The 21,319-nt window shown below is 42.7% G+C and overlaps 1 protein-coding gene across 8 annotated transcripts in view; it reads left to right on the forward strand.

The window, feature by feature from the left end:
• gramd1bb (GRAM domain containing 1Bb) overlaps positions 1–21,319 on the forward strand; it is a 102,024-nt gene that overhangs the window by 61,178 nt on the left and 19,527 nt on the right. For 7 of the 8 annotated variants that reach the window (XM_061827321.1, XM_061827323.1, XM_061827324.1 and 4 more), the window contains 4 exons: positions 839–1,049; positions 10,163–10,183; positions 11,909–11,932; positions 19,712–19,796. In XM_061827321.1, coding sequence (XP_061683305.1) covers positions 839–1,049; positions 10,163–10,183; positions 11,909–11,932; positions 19,712–19,796 — 341 coding nt within the window. The remainder of the gene's footprint in view (positions 1–838; positions 1,050–10,162; positions 10,184–11,908; positions 11,933–19,711; positions 19,797–21,319) is intronic. The other variant, XM_061827322.1, reaches the window with a different exon arrangement.

The raw sequence follows: 21,319 nt of genomic DNA on the forward strand, positions 1-21,319 counted from the left end.
GCAATGGAGAGTGTGGTCAGGAAGTGAAGAAACGGGTCCAAGCAGGTTGGAACAGCTGGCAGAAGGTGTCAGGTGTTCTATGTGACAGAAGAGTCTCCGCTAGGACGAAGGGCAAAGTTCATAAACCAGTGGCGAGGCCGGCCATGATGTAGGGATTAGAGACGTGGCACTGAAGAGACAACAGGAAGCAGAACTAGAGTTGGCAGAAATGAAGATGTTGACGTTCTCGCTCAGAGTGAACAGGTTGGATAGGATTAGACATGGACTAATTTGAGGTACAGCCAAAGTTGGATGTTTTGGAGACAAGGTTCGAGAGAGCAGACTTGAATGGTTTGGGCGTGTCCAGAGGCGAGAGAGTGAGTATATTGGTAGAAGGCTGCTGAGGATGGAGCTGCCAGGCAAAAGACTGAGAAGAAGACCAAAGAAAGGGTTAATGGATGTGTTCAGGGAAGACATGAGGACAGTGGGTGTTAGAAAGGAAGATGCACGAGGATAGGCTTAGATGGAAAAAGATGACACGCTGTGGCGACCCCTAACGGGACAAGCCAAAAAGAAAAGAGCATATTGCATGCAAATATTGTGTTTGGAAAAAGAATTGACCGGAAATTGTGATTGCATCTTTACTTTCACTCAACAGGTTACAGATTAATTTTAGTTGAAGTTATCGTTACAAGTATATATTTTTTCTACTTGATGTACTTTTTCATACATCTCATTGGTCCAGCAGTCACTGCGCTTCCTGTCCATATATCGCAATAAAGATTTGCATGATACAAAAGGTCCAACATTTGGTTTTCAATATTTGTTCTGATCCCCTTGGCTTCTTCCTTCCTTGCAGCACTGCCAGTAACTCAAACAAGAGCACTCCCGCTTGCTCACCAGTCCTGCGCAAACGCTCGCGCTCTCCCACACCACAGAGCCAGGAGGGTGACAACATGGTGGAGAAGGGCTCGGACCATTCGTCGGACAAGTCCCCCTCCACGCCGGAGCAGGTTGTCCAGAGGACGTACTCGCTGCAGTCGGCGCGCAGCGGGGGAAAGAACTCAAAAGTGAGTGACGCCATTTGCTTCTCTAAACCTAGAGTCCAAGACCATTCCTGAATTTAACAAACTGTTGAGCCTGATAGCTGAAGCATCAAATGCCCCATTAAAAAATAGGACGGAATTAAAAATCAAACTTAAATTTTTGGTTGACCTGTTACATGATTATACACGCTAATATACTGTAATGTGCATCAGACACAACTCCTCGGGGCAGAAAGATCTGGCTCAAAAAGAGGAGTTCAGAACATTCAGAGAGCCGCCCATCCCTTTTAAGTGATATTCAAAAAATGAAAACTGATTAATTGATTGTATTTTTTTCCCCATAACTGAGCAAAGAGATGTAATAAAATATCTAGTCTACTTTAAATGTATAAGCCTACATGTCATAAAAATACAACAAAAAAAATGTTTTACAAAAATAATCTCAGCTGATGTGAAACAAGACCTCGTTTTTAGGTGCCCACATTATACGGTCTGAATACATGGAATTCATTTATGAAAAATAATGTGAAATATTTTTCTTAGTTGGTTACATTTGTCTGGAGCATCTTTGAGATATTTTCTACACCTTGATTTATTCGCCCAGTGTTGAATTCAAATGATTGGACGCGATTTGGAAAGTTGACTTTCATCAAGCATCTTAGAGTCAGTTCATGAAGTTTGAGGTACCGCGTGAGGAGCCCAGAGCGGGATTTCAGTCAAACAGATCAGAGCGAGTCCACAGAAATTCTAAAAACTGTATTTATTGCTTCTACAGCAGTGTCAAAATGAGTAAATGGCAAAGGTTTCATATAAAGACTTTTCTAAGAGATTAACATCTGGCCAACATGAGCAATGGAGCTCGTGCACGTGACGTCACCATTTTCACGGCGCCATATTGCTGGTCAAACAGAGCTGCTCGACTTTGTGGGGGACATTGAACCGGAGGAGAATATTTACAGTACCCGAGAACCGGTTTTGCTGTTGGTTGTCACAACAGACGAGACAGCTCTTCAAAGAGATCATTCTATGGAATACCAGCTGAAAAGATCAGAAAATATCGATGGATTTTGCCAATTAAACATGGTGGATGGTGCCCAACCAAAATACACACACGCTTGTGTAACTATCGCTTCATTTCAGGTAGGAATTATTCTTCTCAATCTCAATTTACCAAAAAGTATTTATAATGCCAACTTGGCTCATTTGAGAACAATGCGTGCGTGTTAAAAAAAAAAACAGTGTAAAACCAGGGGTCATTTATTTAAATATTGCTATTTGTATTGAATACTAGCTGACAAGATCGATGGATTCCGGCAAAGGTTAACGTGTGGCTGAACACGCTTCCGCGTTCACAAGTCATCAACCCATCACTATGTGGGATTTATTCCTGATTGAGAACAGATCCAGCAACAAAGTATTTGTATGCATCCAGACTTTTATACGCTTCCAAACCTTTCCGTGTAAACTTCGACGACTTACTCACCAGATCCATGTATGTCTTGTTGTCCAAGACAAGTGGAAGCGAATTAACAGTCCACTTCCTTATCGGCGAAAACATCGACTTCGGCATTAAATACGGCTCCTCTATGCCGAGTTTATCAAATTTTTCCACGTATCTTCGTTTATTTTCACCTTCTAAATTTCTAACAGTATGGGACAAGACTGGGTGCCGTGCTATAAGACATTTTTTCGTGTCGTCTCCAACCGACTTAGCATTGAAGAATGCTTTCTTCGACCGGCAATATGGCGACGTAAACAAAAGTCACATGATTTTATGACGTAGGTGCACGAGCTCTGTAGAGGATTAAAAGTTTTTGTGAGAGTCTAAGAACCAGGATCACTGTGATGACTCGCTCCAGCGACTGAGTGATTATTGGAGAACATTCCAGAAGGAGAACCATAACTGCAAGTCAACTGAACTAAGCTTCACCTAAAGTACTTGAAGACGCAATTTTTTCAGTCTGAGGAAGCAGAAAATTGAACTATGTGGGCCACATACAAGCAATCAAACTCAATTGGTGTTTGGTTAGCCTTCTGGAAATTCTAATACAACAAAAGTTAAGTACCAGAGTATCCATGATTGTACTGTTCTCTACAATAATAATTATTTGGGTTGTTCGTCCACTATCTTTTACAGTATTTTGAAGTTTTGCTGGAACGTCTTACCTGTAGCGTGTGTATTGGTTTTAAACATCAGCTTTGATTATGCTGAGAGACAAGATTTTAACACTTTATTGCATCAAACATGTTTTTTTTCTTATGTCTGTATTTATCTCATTTTTTACAAATTTGATTCTAACAGAACAATATGAATTACTTGATTACGTTGGTGTATAAAATTAAGACAAGCTCATGGATAGCAGCTTCAAATGGGGAATGTGTTTTTTCTAGTTTGTATTATGAATGCAAATGAAGTCCTGTCACTGTCCTGTGTGTCTACTCTCGAACTCCATTTACTGTCTTCTTTGTTCATTCATACACTCACAGTTTGCACTCCCCCCCGCCCCCACGTCACATGACAACCTGTGCCGTCTGATGCCGACAGTTCCGTTGACAATCTTCAGCTGTTTGTTTCCTTGCTGTTCATTTCGTTGCGTTCATCATTTTTTATCTGATTTTGTTTTTCTTTGTTCTTCTCCTGTTTGCATGCTAGTCTCACAAGCGACTTTCCAAAGTAAGCATTACTCTTTCTTTCTGTTCTTCAGATGTTTCTGTGCTCCTCTTCCTCCTCTGCCCCTTTGCGCCCCTCCTCTTGTCTTGTGAGCTGCTCTGTGAAATCATCTCACCCTCAGCCTCACCTGCTTCTCCATTCTGTATCCATGAACGACGGCCTTTTACACCTCGCTCAGCTCCTCTACCTTCCCTCGTCTTTCCTCTCCAGTGATTTGCAATGTAGCACTTGTGTTAATAAATTGATGATGCTTTTACACCGGCTGGGCGCAGTATTACGTACATCTGCACAACTGAATGAGAGCCGACGCAAGAGCTGTATCGTGTCCTAAGATAACAAAAAGGTTCTATTGTATTACTTTCAAAGAGTTATTGCGGTAATTCAATACATAAAGTGTTGTTTTATTATTGTGGTTGTAGTCTGCAGTGGTGTAGAACTGCTGTGCATTACACTGAGAAATAAGAATAGAACCAAAACCTCTTTGTGGAAACTACCGTATTTTCCGCACTATAAGGCCCACTGCACTATTAGGCGGACCTTTAATGAATGGCCTATTTTAAAACATTTCTTCATATATGTGGTGCACCGCATTATAAGGCGCATAGAATAGACGCTTCAGTGGAGGCTGGGGTTTCATTATGCATCCATTAGATGGAGCTCCGCTAAAGGCCCCACATCGATCCATATATTAGGCGCACCGGATTATAAGGCGCACTGTCGGCTTTTGAGAAAATTAAAAGCTTTTAGGTGCGCCTTATAGTGCGGAAAATACGGTAAGAAATCTCAGTTTCACATGAAAGTGAGCATTATTATTATGTTACAAAAGGCCGAATTTGTAATACAGCTCTCGTAGTGGCTCTCACCAAATGTTTTGGCTCTTAAATGTGAATGGGTTTGGATCCTATTTTGGGGTAGGGAAGGGTATTGGTGCGAAATCAAATCCAATGTGTACCCTCTTTTTCCTCACAAACCGGCCCTTGGTACTTCAGACTGTTCTAGTGTAAACTGTATAGCACACCATGGCAGGCGTACTGGTTCTCCATGAGCGCCCTCCACGGAATGCCTGGCCTTAAGTGTTACTGTGATCTGGAATAATAATTACACATTCCAAAATTTACTTTTTCTGTCTTTGTTTTATCTTGTTTTGTTTACCTATGAATATTAAATATGAGCAACTATCTCCTCTGTAAAGTCTGGGAAAGGCTGCGCTATAATTTCCTCATCGGTGCAAGTTTTTGCTTAGCAGAGTTTAAAAAAAAAAATCATATTGTCTCTGAAAAATTATATTTAAAAAAAAATGAATAGGACAGTCCAAAACAGTGAGTACGTAAACAAGCGGGTTGTTTTCAAGCCGCCACGTGACACTCTATTTGCTGCAATCCAAAATCTGCTTCACACACAACACAAAGCAGCCGCCAAATGATTACATCATTCCTCGCTTCTGTGCCACAAACTAAGCCCTCCGCAACAGCCCCCCACCAACTGCAATTTGCCCCCCACCCCCCCGTAAGCCAGCCAGGCCCGGTCACATGACTCCGCCATGGCGTGAGGTCGTCCAGGCAACGTGAGCTTGATCACCCTAACCCTAATTCAATCCAAATAAAAGCGCATGTTCACCAGATGGGGGCACCCCTGCCCCCCACCCCCTGCACAAACACCAACAATCACGCCGGCCTGCCGTGTCACATGCGCGCCGCTCCGAGTGGTGACATCATCGCCATCCGGCCTGCATCACGCTGCACCTTCATGGCAACGGAGAACCGCATTTCATTCTTTTCAGGCCAATGCCAATTTTATCTATATTTATATAAATTTATATTTTAATGATATTTGGCAGATTAAAACTCTAGGATCGGATAATTCAACTTGTTTAAATGTTTTAAGATGGTGAAAAGTGATTAATTTACGTTTAGTTTTAGACCATGGATGTACAGTATGCCATATATGTATGTTTATAGTGAGTGACGTTACTGACAAACCACCGAGTTGCCCTTTAGCGTGAAATCAAATTTCTTCTACTTCATTATTTTCTTGAAGGGTTATGAATTCGTGACTCATATGAAACAATATAAAAACCACAGACACCTCTCTTAGTCATGTCGCCCAACTGCAGTTCTCTCCCGTACGTTACGGAAAGACAGCGACAGGGACTTTGTCTTATTCCTTTTTTTAAAAATCCTATAAACAGAATCATTTCAAGCAATGTTTGTATTTCTTCACAAAATGCTGCAACCTACCCAAAATGAATATGTGTTGGATTAAAAAAAAGGTGGAATATTCTGTTCTCCAGCTCCACTTTCTGTGAAGGAGCAGAAGCATTTTCCGTCCAAGCAATGCCAGGCTCGGGAGCTTGTGCAGCACCAACATAACACGATAATCCTCCGTTGTTGTTGTAAATTGTAAACATTGGCGGTGTTCCCGCATGTTCACGTGGGAATTAGCACCACGGCGTCATCGAAAGATACCGTAATTCCCGGCCTACAGAGCGCACCTTGTTAGAAGCCTCACCCAGTACAGTTGTAAAGGAAATACCATTTGGTACACACATACACCACAGCATTTTACACAGCTCAAGTGCCCACATTGGAACACGAGACATTCACAAAGACGGTACACAGAGAGTTTAACGTTAATGGTAGTGCCGCACCAACGCTAGTGCTGCGCTAACAGGGCCGGTTAAAAAAAGTATACCAGTAAAATCCATTGAAACAAGGCAGTAACACACTAGCGGAGTTCTAACAGGGGCGTACCGGTAAAAGTCACTTCCACGGCACATATATTCCACGGGTCTCACGCTTACCTTTTCCGCTCGAGTGCCCCTTGCGGCCATTAGAAAAAATGCACAAATTAGCCGCATCACCGCATAAACCGTGTGGAAAAAAGTCACGGTTTATAGGCCGGAGATTACAGTACGTGTTGTGCCGAGCTTTATGGAGTGGCCAAATGGCGCAAAGACATCATTCTGAGAAATGTAGAACATATCGGTACTTCGTCAGCAAAACTCTAGGCAATTATCCATCCATCCACTTTCTTAGCCGCTTATCCTCACAAGGGTCGCGCAGAGTGCTGGAGCCTATCCCGGCTGTCAATGGGCAGGATGCGGGGTACACCCTGAACTGGTTGGCAGCCAATCGCAGGGCACATAGAGACAAACAGCCCACACTAGCGGGGCCAGGTCCTCAGAACTATGAGGCCAACGCTTTCCCAGCTCTAGGCAATTATGCTGTCATTAAATATTCTAAATAATTTTGAAAAGGGCTAACATAAACCAGCCGATTAATCTACATTAGATGGTCGCTTCTTCTTTCAACGTGTCTTTTCTGTGTTTATCTGACTCACTGGTTGTTTTCTCCTTAATTTTCTTCCAGTATGACAGACTAAACCTGATTAAAGTAAGCATTTCTTCTTCTTGTCCTTTTGACCCATTGATGACACCTGCTGGCCTTCCTTTCCACTCGATCCGTAGTCTTCCCCACCTCCTGAACATGTGACCCAGTGTAGGATCCTCTGTGGTAGCCGCAGTCCTGACAATGCCCCCGGCCCCCCACCCCGACCCTACCCCTTGTGAAAGGATATGCGTTTCTTGTCAAGCGTTATAATCGTGTAAATGATTACATTTTCTCATTGTGCATCCAACAAATGTTATCGAATAGGCATGCAAAAGTCAAACTTAAATATCTGAACCAGACCTCAGCACTTACGTCACGCTCAGTGTCAGTGGAATCCATATCAAGCCGATTTTTGGGCCGCCCTTTTTCTTTGTCCCTCGACTCATGTGGAAAATTATTAGAAAGACACGGGTGTGTCGTAAAATGGTTAAAGCAAGCTGTTCATCCTCTTTGCGGTTTGCTCTGAAGGTAATATTTTCTCTCAGAGTTTTGGGAATGTATTCATAACTCTTGCTTTTGCTGTGCAAAATGTTCCAGCCGAACAAACATGCCAGAAATGTATCTGATCATTGTACAACCTGTCGGAAGCTGCCAGTTTTTTTGTTTTGTTTACCCCCCCCCCCCCCCCCCCCTTGGCCTGTACACTGAATGATGCTTGATGAGACTTCAGTCAGCCCTGATTCAAACCTAGAAACTAAAATTAAGACTCATCACCAGCTCAATTATCTCATTTCCATACTATTGCATTTTTGTACCAATATCTCTGTAATTCCCGGCCTACAGAGCGCACCTGGTTACAGCCTCTTCGACTACATTTGTAAAGGAAATCCCATTCGGTACATACAAACACCGCATCTGTGTAAAAGCCGAAAACGGCCACATTGAAACACGAAATATTAGTATTATATTAGAAAGACGGTACACAAAGAGTTTAAAACTAGCGTGGCACTAATACTAGCATTAGCCATGCTAACGCTATTGCTTATGCTAGCGCCTCGCTAAAGCTAGTGCTAACACTAGCGCTGCGTTAATGCTAATAGGGCTACTTAAAATGAAATTTACCGGTAAATATCATTGAGACACACCAGTAACACAGCACCAACATGCTAGCGCTGCGCTAAAGCTAGTCCTAACACTAGAGCCGCGCTAATGCTAACAGGGCCAGTTAAAATAAAACTTACCAGTAAATATCACTGAGAAACGCCAGTAACACAGCAGCAATACACTAGCACAGTGCTAGCACAGAGGTAACAGGGCCAGTAAAAGTCACTTCCTCGGCATATGTATTCCACCAGTCTCATTCTTACCTTTTCCGCTCGAGTGCCCCCTTGCGGCTGTTAGAAAAAAATGCACAAATTAGCCGCGTCACCGCATAAACCACAGGGTTGAAAGCGTGTGGGCTTGTGGGCCGGAAATTACGGTAAACTGTATTATGCATATAATAGATTATAGAAAATAGATATAATATACGTCAAGGCAAACTAGAGTTGAGGTGACCAAACAACTGAGGCAAAACTGAAACAAAAAAACATAGATGTGCCCAACATTATGTCGTGGTCACATGTCTGAATTAGCTGGACGCTAGCAGCAGATGATGACTGAGCAAAATGTAAGATCATACGTAATACTATGCGGGGATTTTTTTTTTTTTTTTTTTAACACGTGGTACATCTCCACATTTGAAATGGAAACCGCAGCACATCCCGTTGCGGTCTCGTTTGCTTTCGCCACCGCACGCGTCATCCAATTGGCTTGATGCAGTCGCCACATCAAACGTGTCAGTATAAATATATGCGCACGCGCGCGCGCACACATCCATAAACGCGTGCGTGAGCTTTATCCAGCTAAGTAATTCCTCTCTTGTTCCTCCGTCACCTTCAAATCAGATTAGTCCACATTAGCCCGGCCATTGTCACAGCCCCCCAGTGAGCAGCGTTATTTTATGGCAAACGACATACATGGCTGTAAAATTTCGGACGGCTTGTCAATTACTGTCGCATGTTTTCATTATGTAATATTTCACCCTGTTTCCTGTAAATACAGAAACAAAATAATAAATAAAGCCTCTCTAAATGCACTTTCTGCTTGACTTTCTTTCTGTTTTACTTTTGTTTTGTTTTTTGATGGATGTGTTGTTTCTTTTTAAAAAGTATTTTTTTTCTTCAGAAAATGCAAAAGGATAATTTACCAATTATTTTGTCTTTTTTTTTTTTTTAATTATTGTGGTAATTATACACTGGATCCTTAACCCACGCCTCCTCCCCGTACAATATTTCCCCCGAATCCCTGCATGATTCCCAAATGGAGCGGGACTTTTGTCAAAACCGCAAATAGTTGTTCTGCTGCCCTCTGCTGTTGTGAGACTGCGACTTACAATGTGGCACCGAATTCTTCTGACTCAATAGCGACCACCTCATTAGGTACACGTGTTGAAATCATGAAAATTCTAAAGATGACAGTGCTCGGTTTTGATTCATTTCCACTGTGTTTATTATTGTGTTGGTTGCTTGCCGGAAGGACTGCAAATTTTATTTTATTTTATTTATTTTTATTATTATTATATATTTTATTAGCTTATTTTTAAATCACCTGTTTGACACAACTGTTGTATTGTAACTCATTATTTTTTTACATTTGGTAGAATGCATAATTTTTATTTTTTATTTTTTATTTTTATGGAACGCACAACTGAGTATGTTGCTGCAGTGGTCTTTATTTTAAGTGTGACATCATAGTTCAGAGAATTCAAGACAGTTTCACTTCAGACATTTAAAAACAAAAATGTAATTCATTCCAATAATAATAATATTGTACAGTCTTGATTGACACTGTGAAAGATATATTGTCAGTTTTATTCCTCTCTTACGGGGTTAATCAAAACTATGCTTTATTATCCTTGTGAAGTCTTTTTCATTCAATTTTTTTTCATTGGAATTTACAAGTATGACAGCTGGTTTGACTTTCACACGAGTCGGTCACTTTTCATATCCCCTCATATCGGCACGGTGGATACATCCTAATTTTGATAATCAAAATCTTCTTTCTCTCTCTTTTTTTTTATCTGTTTGCCTCTGCAGAAGAGCCAAAGCTGGTATAACGTAAGTGCTGCTTTTCTTACTGTATATGTCGGTGACGTGTTTTTGTATGTTCATTGTGTATGGCTGTGTGTTTATTGCTGACATGTCGTGTCATTGACAAGTATAATGTCAGTCGAAAAAAAAAACATGTTTAGATGCACAATTGTGTTCATTTCTTCATGGAAATACACCAGGTCTGATTAATTGCTAGCCTATATACAGTGTATACCACTCCAGCAAGTACACAAGCCCACAACTGGAGTATTCATGAATTTAACAAATTAGCATTCACATTATAATGTCACATATTACTAAATTATAAGAAGTGTTCCAGTGACCCTTTTGTTTTCATGGATCCATCCACTGATCCAAAAAAAAAATAAAACTAGCGCATACACATGTAGCGGTTTTTCGATTGGTTGAAGCCAGTTGGCTGCCATCTTGGTACTCCTAAAATGTGTGGAGGACACGGTTTACAGTTTGGATTATGACGGGGGTTTTCCTCAAAGTTTGGCATGTAGAATTAAAACTGGTCGCGTCAGTTTGACATTTTTTCAGTTCTGGTAACATGAACGATTTTTAATTTGACTTCGTAAGCCAAAAAAGGCTAAGTTAACACCGTGACTACGAAGAAACCTAGGGCCCTATTTCTGTGGCATTTTAACTTTTCCCAAAATCCGCTGTGAAGCACTACCATCATATCATAGGAAAAAACTAAGCATTTTATGTCATAAAAATATTAAATTTTAAGTCAATCAGTTAGATATATTATTTTCAAAATAAGGACTCGCAATGGGAAAGTACATGCAAAACGCATTCTTCATTTGTTGTCTCTGCGGCGTCCGATTTTGGACAGAAAATTGAAACTAGTTTCCTCGCATTTGAAAATCAAATTCAACTTGCAGAGCTCTGTATTACGAAATGCATCAAAAATTTCACAGAAAATGTGTTTTCTTGCTTATCCACTAATGACATTTGGGAAAATACTGACAACGCTTTTTCGCGAAAAACCGTCGGCCTATAACGGTGAAGCAGAGTGAACAACAACAACCGTAAGCAAAACTTTGTTCAAGTGAATTGAGATCATCAGAAAATAAAAATAAAAAACTTTAACAGTGTCAAAGTAAATCTTTCTAACTTAGCTGTGGAACGTTTTCTCACAGCCACGAAACTGGCGATGAATGCACAGGTCGGCATGGTTGTTTTGGGAGTATCAAGATGGCGGACGGCAACTTCAATTTTGCTGGCCAATGAGCCATGCAGTCTTTTTTTTTTTTTTATATTAGACCAGTGGATCCATCTTTGTACTTTAGCAACACCAATATGTGTGAGGTTGTGTGTCAGAAAGTCATTGTTGGAATTCTACACATAAAGGATCAAATATTGGGACCCATATTTATGTGTGAATTCCTCAATGAGTCTTCCTTACCAAGACCATATGGACATTTATGATTTCAAGATTTGAGGTACACTGTAATGAGAACTGAAAGCGAGAACTATAGTAGTCAATGAGCATTGCAGATTTTTATGATACCAGCAGGTGGCGTGCTAACTATCCATGCGCCGCTGTGCTTGATTCCTAAATCCTTCCTTGACACAGTTTTTGACAGCCTGTTGTTTTGGACTTGATTCCACAGTCGTGAACCTTCTCCCAAAAAAAAAAAAAAAAAACTGTTTTTGCGACCTAATCCCATTTCTCCTTTTTTTATTATTATTATTGCCTGTGTGTATACACTCTCTCCCCAGCATGAGCGACAACACATCATGAGAGTAAGCATGACTTGTATTCTTTTGCTCACACCGGCCTGTCAGACTGGCGGCATAATAATAATAATCTCCCCAGTCTGTTTGTCATTCCATTTACTGAGTGCTGTTCCCACCTCACTGCAATGCCAAACTACACTTTTGTGAACCATTTACAAAGCTTGCGCAATAGTTATTAGTTCAAGGGCCATGTCAAAACATGTGTAGGCATTGGGTATGCACAAGAGCTAATTTCATATTTCTAATTCTGGCACGCAACAGGTGGCAACACGCGCACGGGGGTTCTCACTGTGCTAAACACATCCACGGACCATCAGTGGAGGGCTTGCAGGCAGGCTTTGAATGCCCTTTAAGTGACGCAGCGATGGCGTCCAGATTAAAAAAGGAGAATGCAATGGCGCAGGACTCTGAAAGCGGGAGAACGCAAAACAACTCCCCCACAGATTCTTGAAGACGTCGCCGCTGGATTGTTGCATGCCACTCACGCACGTCTCCTCCGCTCATATCTTCATAACAATTAGCGGTCGAGAGCTGATGTAGTTTCACAGGGCATTATTAACAATTCTCTTTCACAATTAACCATAACAGGCGGGGTAATGATGATCTTTGCAAAACTAGTGTTAGTTCTGTCATGATATGATCCATAATTCACACAAGAGAGTTGAGTGATCAGCCAGGCACTGAGAATAAATACTGATGGTGTCTGCCAAGTTCAAGAGGCTGAAGGAAAGTGGTACAGTATTATGTTCAGACATGTATTGGTTATTTAGTTTGTTCTTTGTTGGAACTAGAATTTATTTTTTTAATACATTTTTCTGAAAAAAACTTTATGAAAGGGTCTCACGTGCCAGTAAACAGCCCCATAAAACATGTCACAAGTTGGGACAATAATGCAAAGTTGTAAACATGACTAACATCCATCTAGTCCGAAATAAAGTCTTAAATTGTTTTTCTCAAACTGGCAAGTAAACAAATTGTCCTACATTTTTTGATATTTCACATTTCAATTTTTTTTTTTTTTTTTTTTGGGTGGGGTGGGATTTTCTGTTTGAAACTCCAAATGAACTCTTACAGTACCCTCCCCCACAGCATCAACATGGCTGCAGTTTTACCTCATCCTCTGTTAACCAGGAAGTGGCCTGCTGAATGAAGTTTTTGAAATATGAATCTGACATGCAGCAAAAAAAAAAATAATAATGCTGATTCGACTGTATTTTAGTCCACCTCCACTTCATGTGTTATCCTGAATCGGATGCGCCTGCGTGAGGTCTTTAGGTGCAAAAAGACACCTGTCCACCCCATACAATCAGTAAGACTCACACTTGTAACATGGCCAAGACCAAAGAGCTGTCCAAACCAGAGACAAAAATTGTACAACTCCACATGGCTGGAAAGGTCTACGGAGAAATTGCCTAGCAGCTTGGTGACAAAAGGTCCACTGTTGGACCAATCATTAGAAAATGGAAGAAGCTAAACATGACGGTCAATGACCTGAAAAGAGCTGGGACCACCGTTTCCAAGGTGACTGTTGGTAATACACTAAGACGTCATGGTTTGAAATCATGCATGGCACGGAAGGGTCCCCTGCTTAAACCAGCACATGTCAAGGCCCGTCTTAAGTTTGCCAATGGCCATTTGGATTATACAGAGGAGTCATGGGAGAAGGTTTTGTGGTCAGATGAGATCAAAATTGAACTTTTTGGTCATAATTCCAGTAACCGTGTTTGGAGGAAGATGAATGAGTTCCATCCCAAGAACACTGTCCCTGCTGTGAAGCATGGGGGTGGTAGCATCATGCTTTGGGGGTGTTTTTCTGCACACGGGACAGGACGACTGCACTGTATTAAGGAGAGGATGACTGCAGCCATGTATTGTGAGCTTTTGGGGAACAACCTCTTTCCCTCAGTCAGAGCATTGAAGATGGGTCGTGGCTGGGTCTTTCAACATGACTGTGACCCGAAGCACACAGTCAGGAAAACTAAGGAGTGGCTCCATAAGAAGCATATCAAGGTTCTGGCATGGCCTCGCCAGTCTCCAGACCTAAACCCAATAGAAAATCTTTAAAGGAAACTCTGTTTCTCAGCGGCAGCCCAGGAACCTGTCTGATCTAGAGAAGGTCTGTGTGGAGGAGTGGGCCAAAATCCCTCCTGCAGTGTGTGCAAACCTGGCGAACAACTACAGGAAACGTTTGACCTCTGTAACAGCAAACAAAGGCTACTGTACCAAATATTCACATTGGTTTTCTCAGGTGTTCAAATACTTATTTACTTCACTGTAGTTATTTTACGTTTTGTGTAAAAGACTACTGGCTGGGCTTGGAACTGCATGCCACAGAGACTCATGAAAGAAATAAGAGTCCAGTACATCTGTTATTGGATTTGGTTTTCTCAAAAGATTTTCGGAATGTTATCAGAACTTTAGAATTCACTAAATACAACTACAGGGCTTGTTTTCTTGATTATTATCAGTGCTGCGCATCCTCCTCACGTCAATAGTGACACCCGACACCACTGAAGCCGCTTACGTTTACATGTTTTATTAACTTTAAAAAGCGGGACTCATCCGAGCAAGCTTCGTATGAATCCTTCCTCGGCAGCCCTCCCCTCAGGCTGCGCAAACAAGCGGGAATACATTGACACAAAGGGTGGGGTGCGGATTTGGTTGTTATTCAAAACAGCCGAAGAGCCGCTGAGGCTGCCAAAGAGAGATGCGGTGTGCAGAGCGCTTTTCCTCATTCTTCATCAGTATCGATACAGACGCCCACCCGCACTGCTGGCGCCTTGGTGCGATCATAAAATGGCCGCCAGTCAAATATTAATGAAAAGCTGCTGTAGAAAAAAGGATGCGCTTATCAGACACCCCAGACAAACCCAGACAAAATGACTAAAACCCCACCCTGGTTTCCAGTACCAGCCTCCTCCATCCCTGTCTGTTTGTACAGGGAGTTAATGGTTAACCAGATCCATAAATGCTGTCCCTCACCGACTACCTAGTCCTAGATGCAACAATGGCCTTGTTCTTCCCTTCATTGATTGGGGGACAATGTGTTGAATGAGCTTTGGATAAAGGGCCACTCAGTGCCGCGGCGCCACAAGTCATCTCCGGGGAAAACGTTTGCTGTTGGCGCCGGTTCAACTTGAATTTTCAAGCACATGATGGAAAGGCGTTCTAATTGAGAGGTGGGGGTTTTGTTATGTGTAAGAAGCACTTTTCCATCATTTTCTGCTACTACGATTTCAGTCCTCAGAGAGTTCTTAAAGGGTATATTGGGCAGCAGCAGGAAGTCAGCGTTAAACTCCTTGGAATGAAGGGCGAGACTGACTGCCGCGGCCTCCATCAGCACGCTCGCCTTCTGGATCCGTGGGAATATTTTTAGTCAAGTGCCGGAGGAAGCTCTTCATAGCAATTGTATGCGGAGTGCCGTCAAAATAGAAGCTGCGAGCTTTGCATCTTTCTGGGCCGCAGCGCTGTAACATAAGTTGATCGTGATTGTGTCGACGTGGGTGGCCAAGAGTCTGGAGCCAGACCGAGCAATGAGAAGACGTGCGATCGCGATTTTTGGAATCATCTGCTCCATTGGCGCACAAACCCTATCTGGCTGTTGACACAATCAATTCAGATATGAGAAAAATAAATATTTCACTTTATTGGTGAAAATGGATTGTGTACATTAGTCAGTGCTCATAAAAATGTCATGAGCCAAACTTTGCCAAATGGCTCTCATTTTCATGATGAACAACAGTCCCTGTTCCAAAATGGTGACATCCAACCAGAAACTGAGAAATAAACTGCAGCTTTGAACATTATAACAACATCACAGTTGGATAAATTGCTGGTTGGTTTTATGTAATTTCATCCCAAAGTATAGAATTGCTATTAATGGTTAAAATGTTGCCTCTCTGCAAGCCAATTCTTAACATTTTGTATAATATCCAAACAAACTCTTGACAAAACTTCTTATAGAGTTCTTGCACCTACGTCACCGAAATCGCTGACTGGCCATATTGCCGGTCAAACAAAGCATTGTTCAATGCTAAGTCCGTTGAGACGAAACGAAAATATGTCTTATAGCACGACGCCCGGAGTTTTATCCGATACCGTTAAACATTTAGAAGGTGATGATAAATGAATGTGCGTGGAAAAAATCGAGACACTTGGCGTAGAGGACCCATATTTATTGCCGAAGTCGATGTTTTTGCCGATAAGAAAGTGGACTGTTAACCCACTTCCGCTTGTCTTGGACAAATGGATCTACACATGGATCTGGTAAGTCGTCGAGATCTACACGGAAAACTTTGAAATAAAATACTTTGTTGGAATAAATACAATATAGTGACAGGCTGACAGCTCGTGAACGCGGAAGGATATTCGGCTACACATTAACCTTTGCCGGAATCCATTGATCTTTCCAGTTAGTATTCAATACAAATGCCAATATTTAAATAAATGACCTCTGGTTTTACACAAACCACATTCATTAACTACGATTGGGAAAGAAAAAAAAAGAGGACAGGGAGTCGCCTCCTCTGTACACGGAAGCGTATTGCGGCCACACACACACACACAGCTTGAAACCTCTCTGCAACAGATGTTTTTTGCACGAGCTCTATACACCCATCAATATCAATCCTATGCAATCGCTTTTGTCCAAGTTGGCGGGCAAAAGCAGGATAGTATTACTTTTTGATGTATAACCATTTTTAAACTTTATTATTATTTCATTTGTTTAAGCCACTGAATTGTCTGCACAGTAAATTAGGATTGTTAAAGGTCAAGTGTCATGCCTATAAACATTCAAAAATAGATATTGTAATGAAAAATACACAGAAGCTCTTTTCAAAGAAGAGGACATCTCCGAATCTAGTGACGTGATCGTTTCGAGCCATATTTAGATGATATGCGGATCTGTTCTAACTAACAACAGACTCCGCGGACGAGGCACCGCCAAAGCCGTGCTCAACGCCGACGGTACATTTAGCACCCCTGACGTACGTGCGCGGATCTTTTGTTACATTCTGAGAGGATAATGTCCCCCCCTCCCCCAAACTATTTTTTTTTAGTAGCTGTATCCACACCTACCTGTCATTTAGAACCCACGAAGCTCTCGTCCTCTGCACCAATGCAATCTATTTTTCACAACGACCCTAACACAAAGGAACAAAGAGCGACCTTCCAGCAGGTAAAACTCGTAGAAACATCCGAGACCGCTAGAGTGGGCGTCTGCTACTAACGTCACTTCCTGCTTCTTGTCGAAAACAAATCCCTCGAGAGGATTTTCACGGCGGGAGTGACAAAAAGCCATATACGTTAAAATCATGTTGTGCGGTGAAAAAACGGATGGGTCCATTGCGGCTGTCTTTTTTTTATTAGTAACATACTAAAAATCGTGCATTTCATGACAGTGGACCTTTAGCAAATAATGAAAATAATGTCGCCGGTGGTAACAGTGAAAGAAAATGAGCGTCCTCTTAACTTTAATGATGAGTAGTGAAGGAATAATATGAAATTGAGTCGTGGCAAAATGTTAAAAGTGTCAAATTTCAGAAGTGGGGATATGAATAATAGTATGGTGACACTGTAGTCTTGCCGCCTTGAACGCGGGACCGAGCGCTTTCTTCACGTAACTTCCGGTGTCGCTTAGCTGAGGTCTTACGCAACAGACATTTTTAATACAAAACCTCAACTTCAGACATTCCACCCTCCTGTGACACATTAATATCTTTTTTCTTTCGGCTTGTCCCGTTAGGAGTCGCCACAGCGTGTCATCTTTTTCCATCCAAGCCCATCCCGTGATTGAACTTAATTATTTGTTTGAGCACATTGGGGTCGTCGAAGAGGATTGCAATTTGACGTTTTGTCACGTTACATTGGCGGCGTTGTTCCGCAGCCCAGTTGTGTGTGTCTGTGTCATGATGGATGGTGTTGTTTTGCAGTCGGAGGTAACTGGAGGTTACGCTCACATCTGTTCTCGGTAACTCAATCACTTGGCCAGACTCAACACTCCCAGCGACCGACTTAAAACTTCACGTTTTCTCTAAACATCCTCAGGCATGTCCCCCGCCCGCCCGATCCCGCAACCCCTTCTGCCACTTCACCGTTCTTTCACTTCCTGGCGCGCTTCGTTCCGTGAGGCATAAACAGACTCATTACGGCGCTCTCAGACACCACACAAAACTCGCGCACTTCCTTAGAGTAAGATAGAGGAGCGGCGTTGGTGGGGAGGTGGGTGAGCCGCTGCCATGATAATAAAGGACTTGTTGCTCGGGGTTACTCGAGGGCAACGGCCGTAACTCCTCTCCCTGTGTGTGTGTGTGTGTGTGTGTGTGTGTGTGTGTGTGTGTGTGTGTGTGAGAGAGTGTAAAAGGAAGAGAGAAAGACACACAGCGCTCATGTGGCTAAAGTGTGCCTGTGTGTCCACTGCTCAACATTGACAGGGAGCAGCCACCCAAAACACAGAAGAGGGCGGACACTCATCAGCTACTCTTTACTTTTTACTCTTCCCTGACGAGCCCCTCAACATCAGTGGGCAGTGGGGGGCCGCGGGCAGGACGTCCAATTCAGTGCCACCCATGGGACACAAAGGATCGAACATGGAACTGGATGAGGATTGTTTGATGTCGGATTGGGAGGCCGTGCTGGAGCTGGATGAGGCCCTGGCGGGGTGGCTTCTGCAGGGTCCTGCGGGAGGGGAGTGGGGTTGGGAATGGGGCTGGGGCCGGGCCGCCTCGGACCTCCGGGACCCTGAGTGGAACTCGGAGGAGATCCCAGCAGTAAGTCCTTCTTAACTTTTTTGAACTAAAGCCATGTTTGGCGGGAAATTTGGCAATTTAGAAAGATTCGTTTGGCTGGAGTTGGACCAAAATGAGGATTACATAAAGTACCAGTGGTACATTCTGCTGCCAGGATATACGTAGTTCTCTGGTAATTTCCCATTAATAAATCAAGCCTGACTTAGTTATGACTCACTGCTATTGAACTCGCAAAGCGCTTTGTTGTCGTGGCGTGATCACAGGCTGCCTTATCATTACCATACTGCTCAGAAAAGCACATATTTGAAGATTCAAATGTGCATGTCAAATGAGATGTTATTTTCCCACCATCCTGGTTTCAAGGGAACACAGTATATTATTTGTGTGTGTGTGGTGTGTGTGTGTGTGGTGTGTGTGTGTGTGTGTGTGTGTGTGTGTGTGTGTGTGTGTGTGTGTGTGTGTTCCAGCATCCTTCTTGTTACTGGTTGGCAGCTTTTGTTTCACCTCAGGGTTTCCTGTTGAAGGAAAACATTTAGCACAAACGGCAAGATTCTGCGCCCTGGCACACATTTTAAGATTTCATACTGTGCATCTTCTTGGAAGGAATGGTCATGTCTGATCAGATGATTTGATCTAATAGTAGCATTGCATATTTTTTTAAAAAAAAAAAAAAAAAAACCTCTTGTATTGAATCTCGTGAGATTATACAGGTGTACCTTATATATCGGGGCACTGAACTGGGAATGCAACTCACGGCATGTTGAAGGAATGACCTGCAGCGGGCTGATGTTTTGCAATTGAGCTTTTAACAAAAACGCAGCTTTTTTTATGTGTAACCCCGCTTGCCATTGTCCTCAAACGTGTCAAAATCCACTCACGCAAGTCTTGAGAATCACCAGTGCCCCATTGAATGATTTGACGAGCTTCAAACCGGGCTGCACAACAGAGCCGACGCTTGTGTGTGGAGGAGCGAGCCCGAAGATGCTTGAGTGTGTGCGTGTGAGCGGCGCTCCATCTCATGCGCTCGTCCCTGCAGGTGCTGAGCCCCACGTACAAGCAGCGCAATGAGGACTTCAGGAAACTCTTCAAGCAGCTACCTGATACAGAGAGACTCATTGTGGGTGAGTGGACGCCGGTGACACGCAGACACCATCTGACACGTTTGTCTGACACCCTCTTGAGGTCGCGTCTCAACCGCTTTGACTGTTATTACACAATTTGACTTTGACTGGTGCGTTCGGCTTGAAAATAAACTCTTGCGGCAGTACAAAATGTTCACTAGAGTCCAAGCTTACAACAGCAGCAAATTATTCAGAGTACCAATGTATTCACGTTTACAGAAATGTAATAATGATGTATTACACATGTATAGCGTTTTTCTCTGCACTTAAAGACTCTTGAAAATTTCACAAATTTTTCATTCACTTCTCAGTCACAGTCACCCTGGTGACTGTACATACTGGTGTAGCCACAGCTACCCTGCTGTAATCTGACAGGAAGTTTGGCTGCCATTCTGCACCTACGCCCTCTAACCCTATTCATTCGTAGGCAATGTGGGTTAAGTGTCTTGCCCAAAGACACAAAGGTTGACATGCGACATGCCGGCCACAGCGTGTCTACATGTCAGTTTTGTCCTTAAGATTCGTACCTGGCATTAGGAACTCAGACTCTCTCATCACCTTCAAATCATTACTCAAAAAACACATCTTTTCAAACAGGTATAGTCTATCTAACATCTGGTGTATGCTCCAGCTCACACAATATAGAAAATGGATGAATAGTAGTACTGACACTTTAAGCACAAAGGCGATGTTCAGAACTTTGGAAACTACAGAGGAATAAAGATGATGAACCACACAATGAAGTTATGGGAAAGAGTAGTGGAGGCTACACTCAGGTCAGAAGTAAGTATATGCAAGCAACAGTATGGTTTCATGCCTAGAAAGAGTACCACAGATGCATTATTTGCCTTGAGGATGCGCATAGAAAAGTACAGAGAAGGTCAGAAGGATTGTATCTTTGTACACCGAGAGAAAGCCTATGGCAGAGTACCAATGGAGGAACTGTGGTACTGCATGCACACGTCTGGTGTGGCGGAGAAATATGTTAGAATAGTACAGGACATGTCTGAGGGCAGCAGAACAGCGGTGAGATGTGCCGTAGGTGTGACAGAAGAATTTAAGGTGGTGGTGGGACTACATCAGGGATCCGCTCTGAGCCCCTTCCTGTTTGCAGTAGTAATGGATAGGCTGACAGATGAGGTTAGACTGGATTCCCCTTGGACATTGATGTTCACAGATGATATTGTGATATGCAGTGAATGAAAGCAGGGACCAGGCGGTGGAACAATTAGAACGATGGAGGCACCCACTGGAAAGGAGAGGAATGAAGATTAGCCAAAGTAAAACGGAATATATGTGCGTAAATGAGAGCGGCAGAGGAGGAAGAGTGAAGCTCCACGGAGAAGAGATAGCAAAAGTAGAAGACTTCATTGGAATGGAGAGTGTGGTAAGGAAGTGAAGAAGGGGGTCCAAGCGGGTTGGAACAGCTGGCAGAAGGTGTCTGGTGTTCTATGTGACTAAAGAGTCTTCGCTAGGGTGAAGGGCAAAGTTTATAGAACAGTGGTGATGTACGGATTAAACAC

This window comes from Syngnathoides biaculeatus, chromosome 8 (genome assembly GCF_019802595.1).
Source record: "Syngnathoides biaculeatus isolate LvHL_M chromosome 8, ASM1980259v1, whole genome shotgun sequence".
In the NCBI taxonomy this organism is placed as follows: Eukaryota; Metazoa; Chordata; class Actinopteri; order Syngnathiformes; family Syngnathidae; genus Syngnathoides; species Syngnathoides biaculeatus.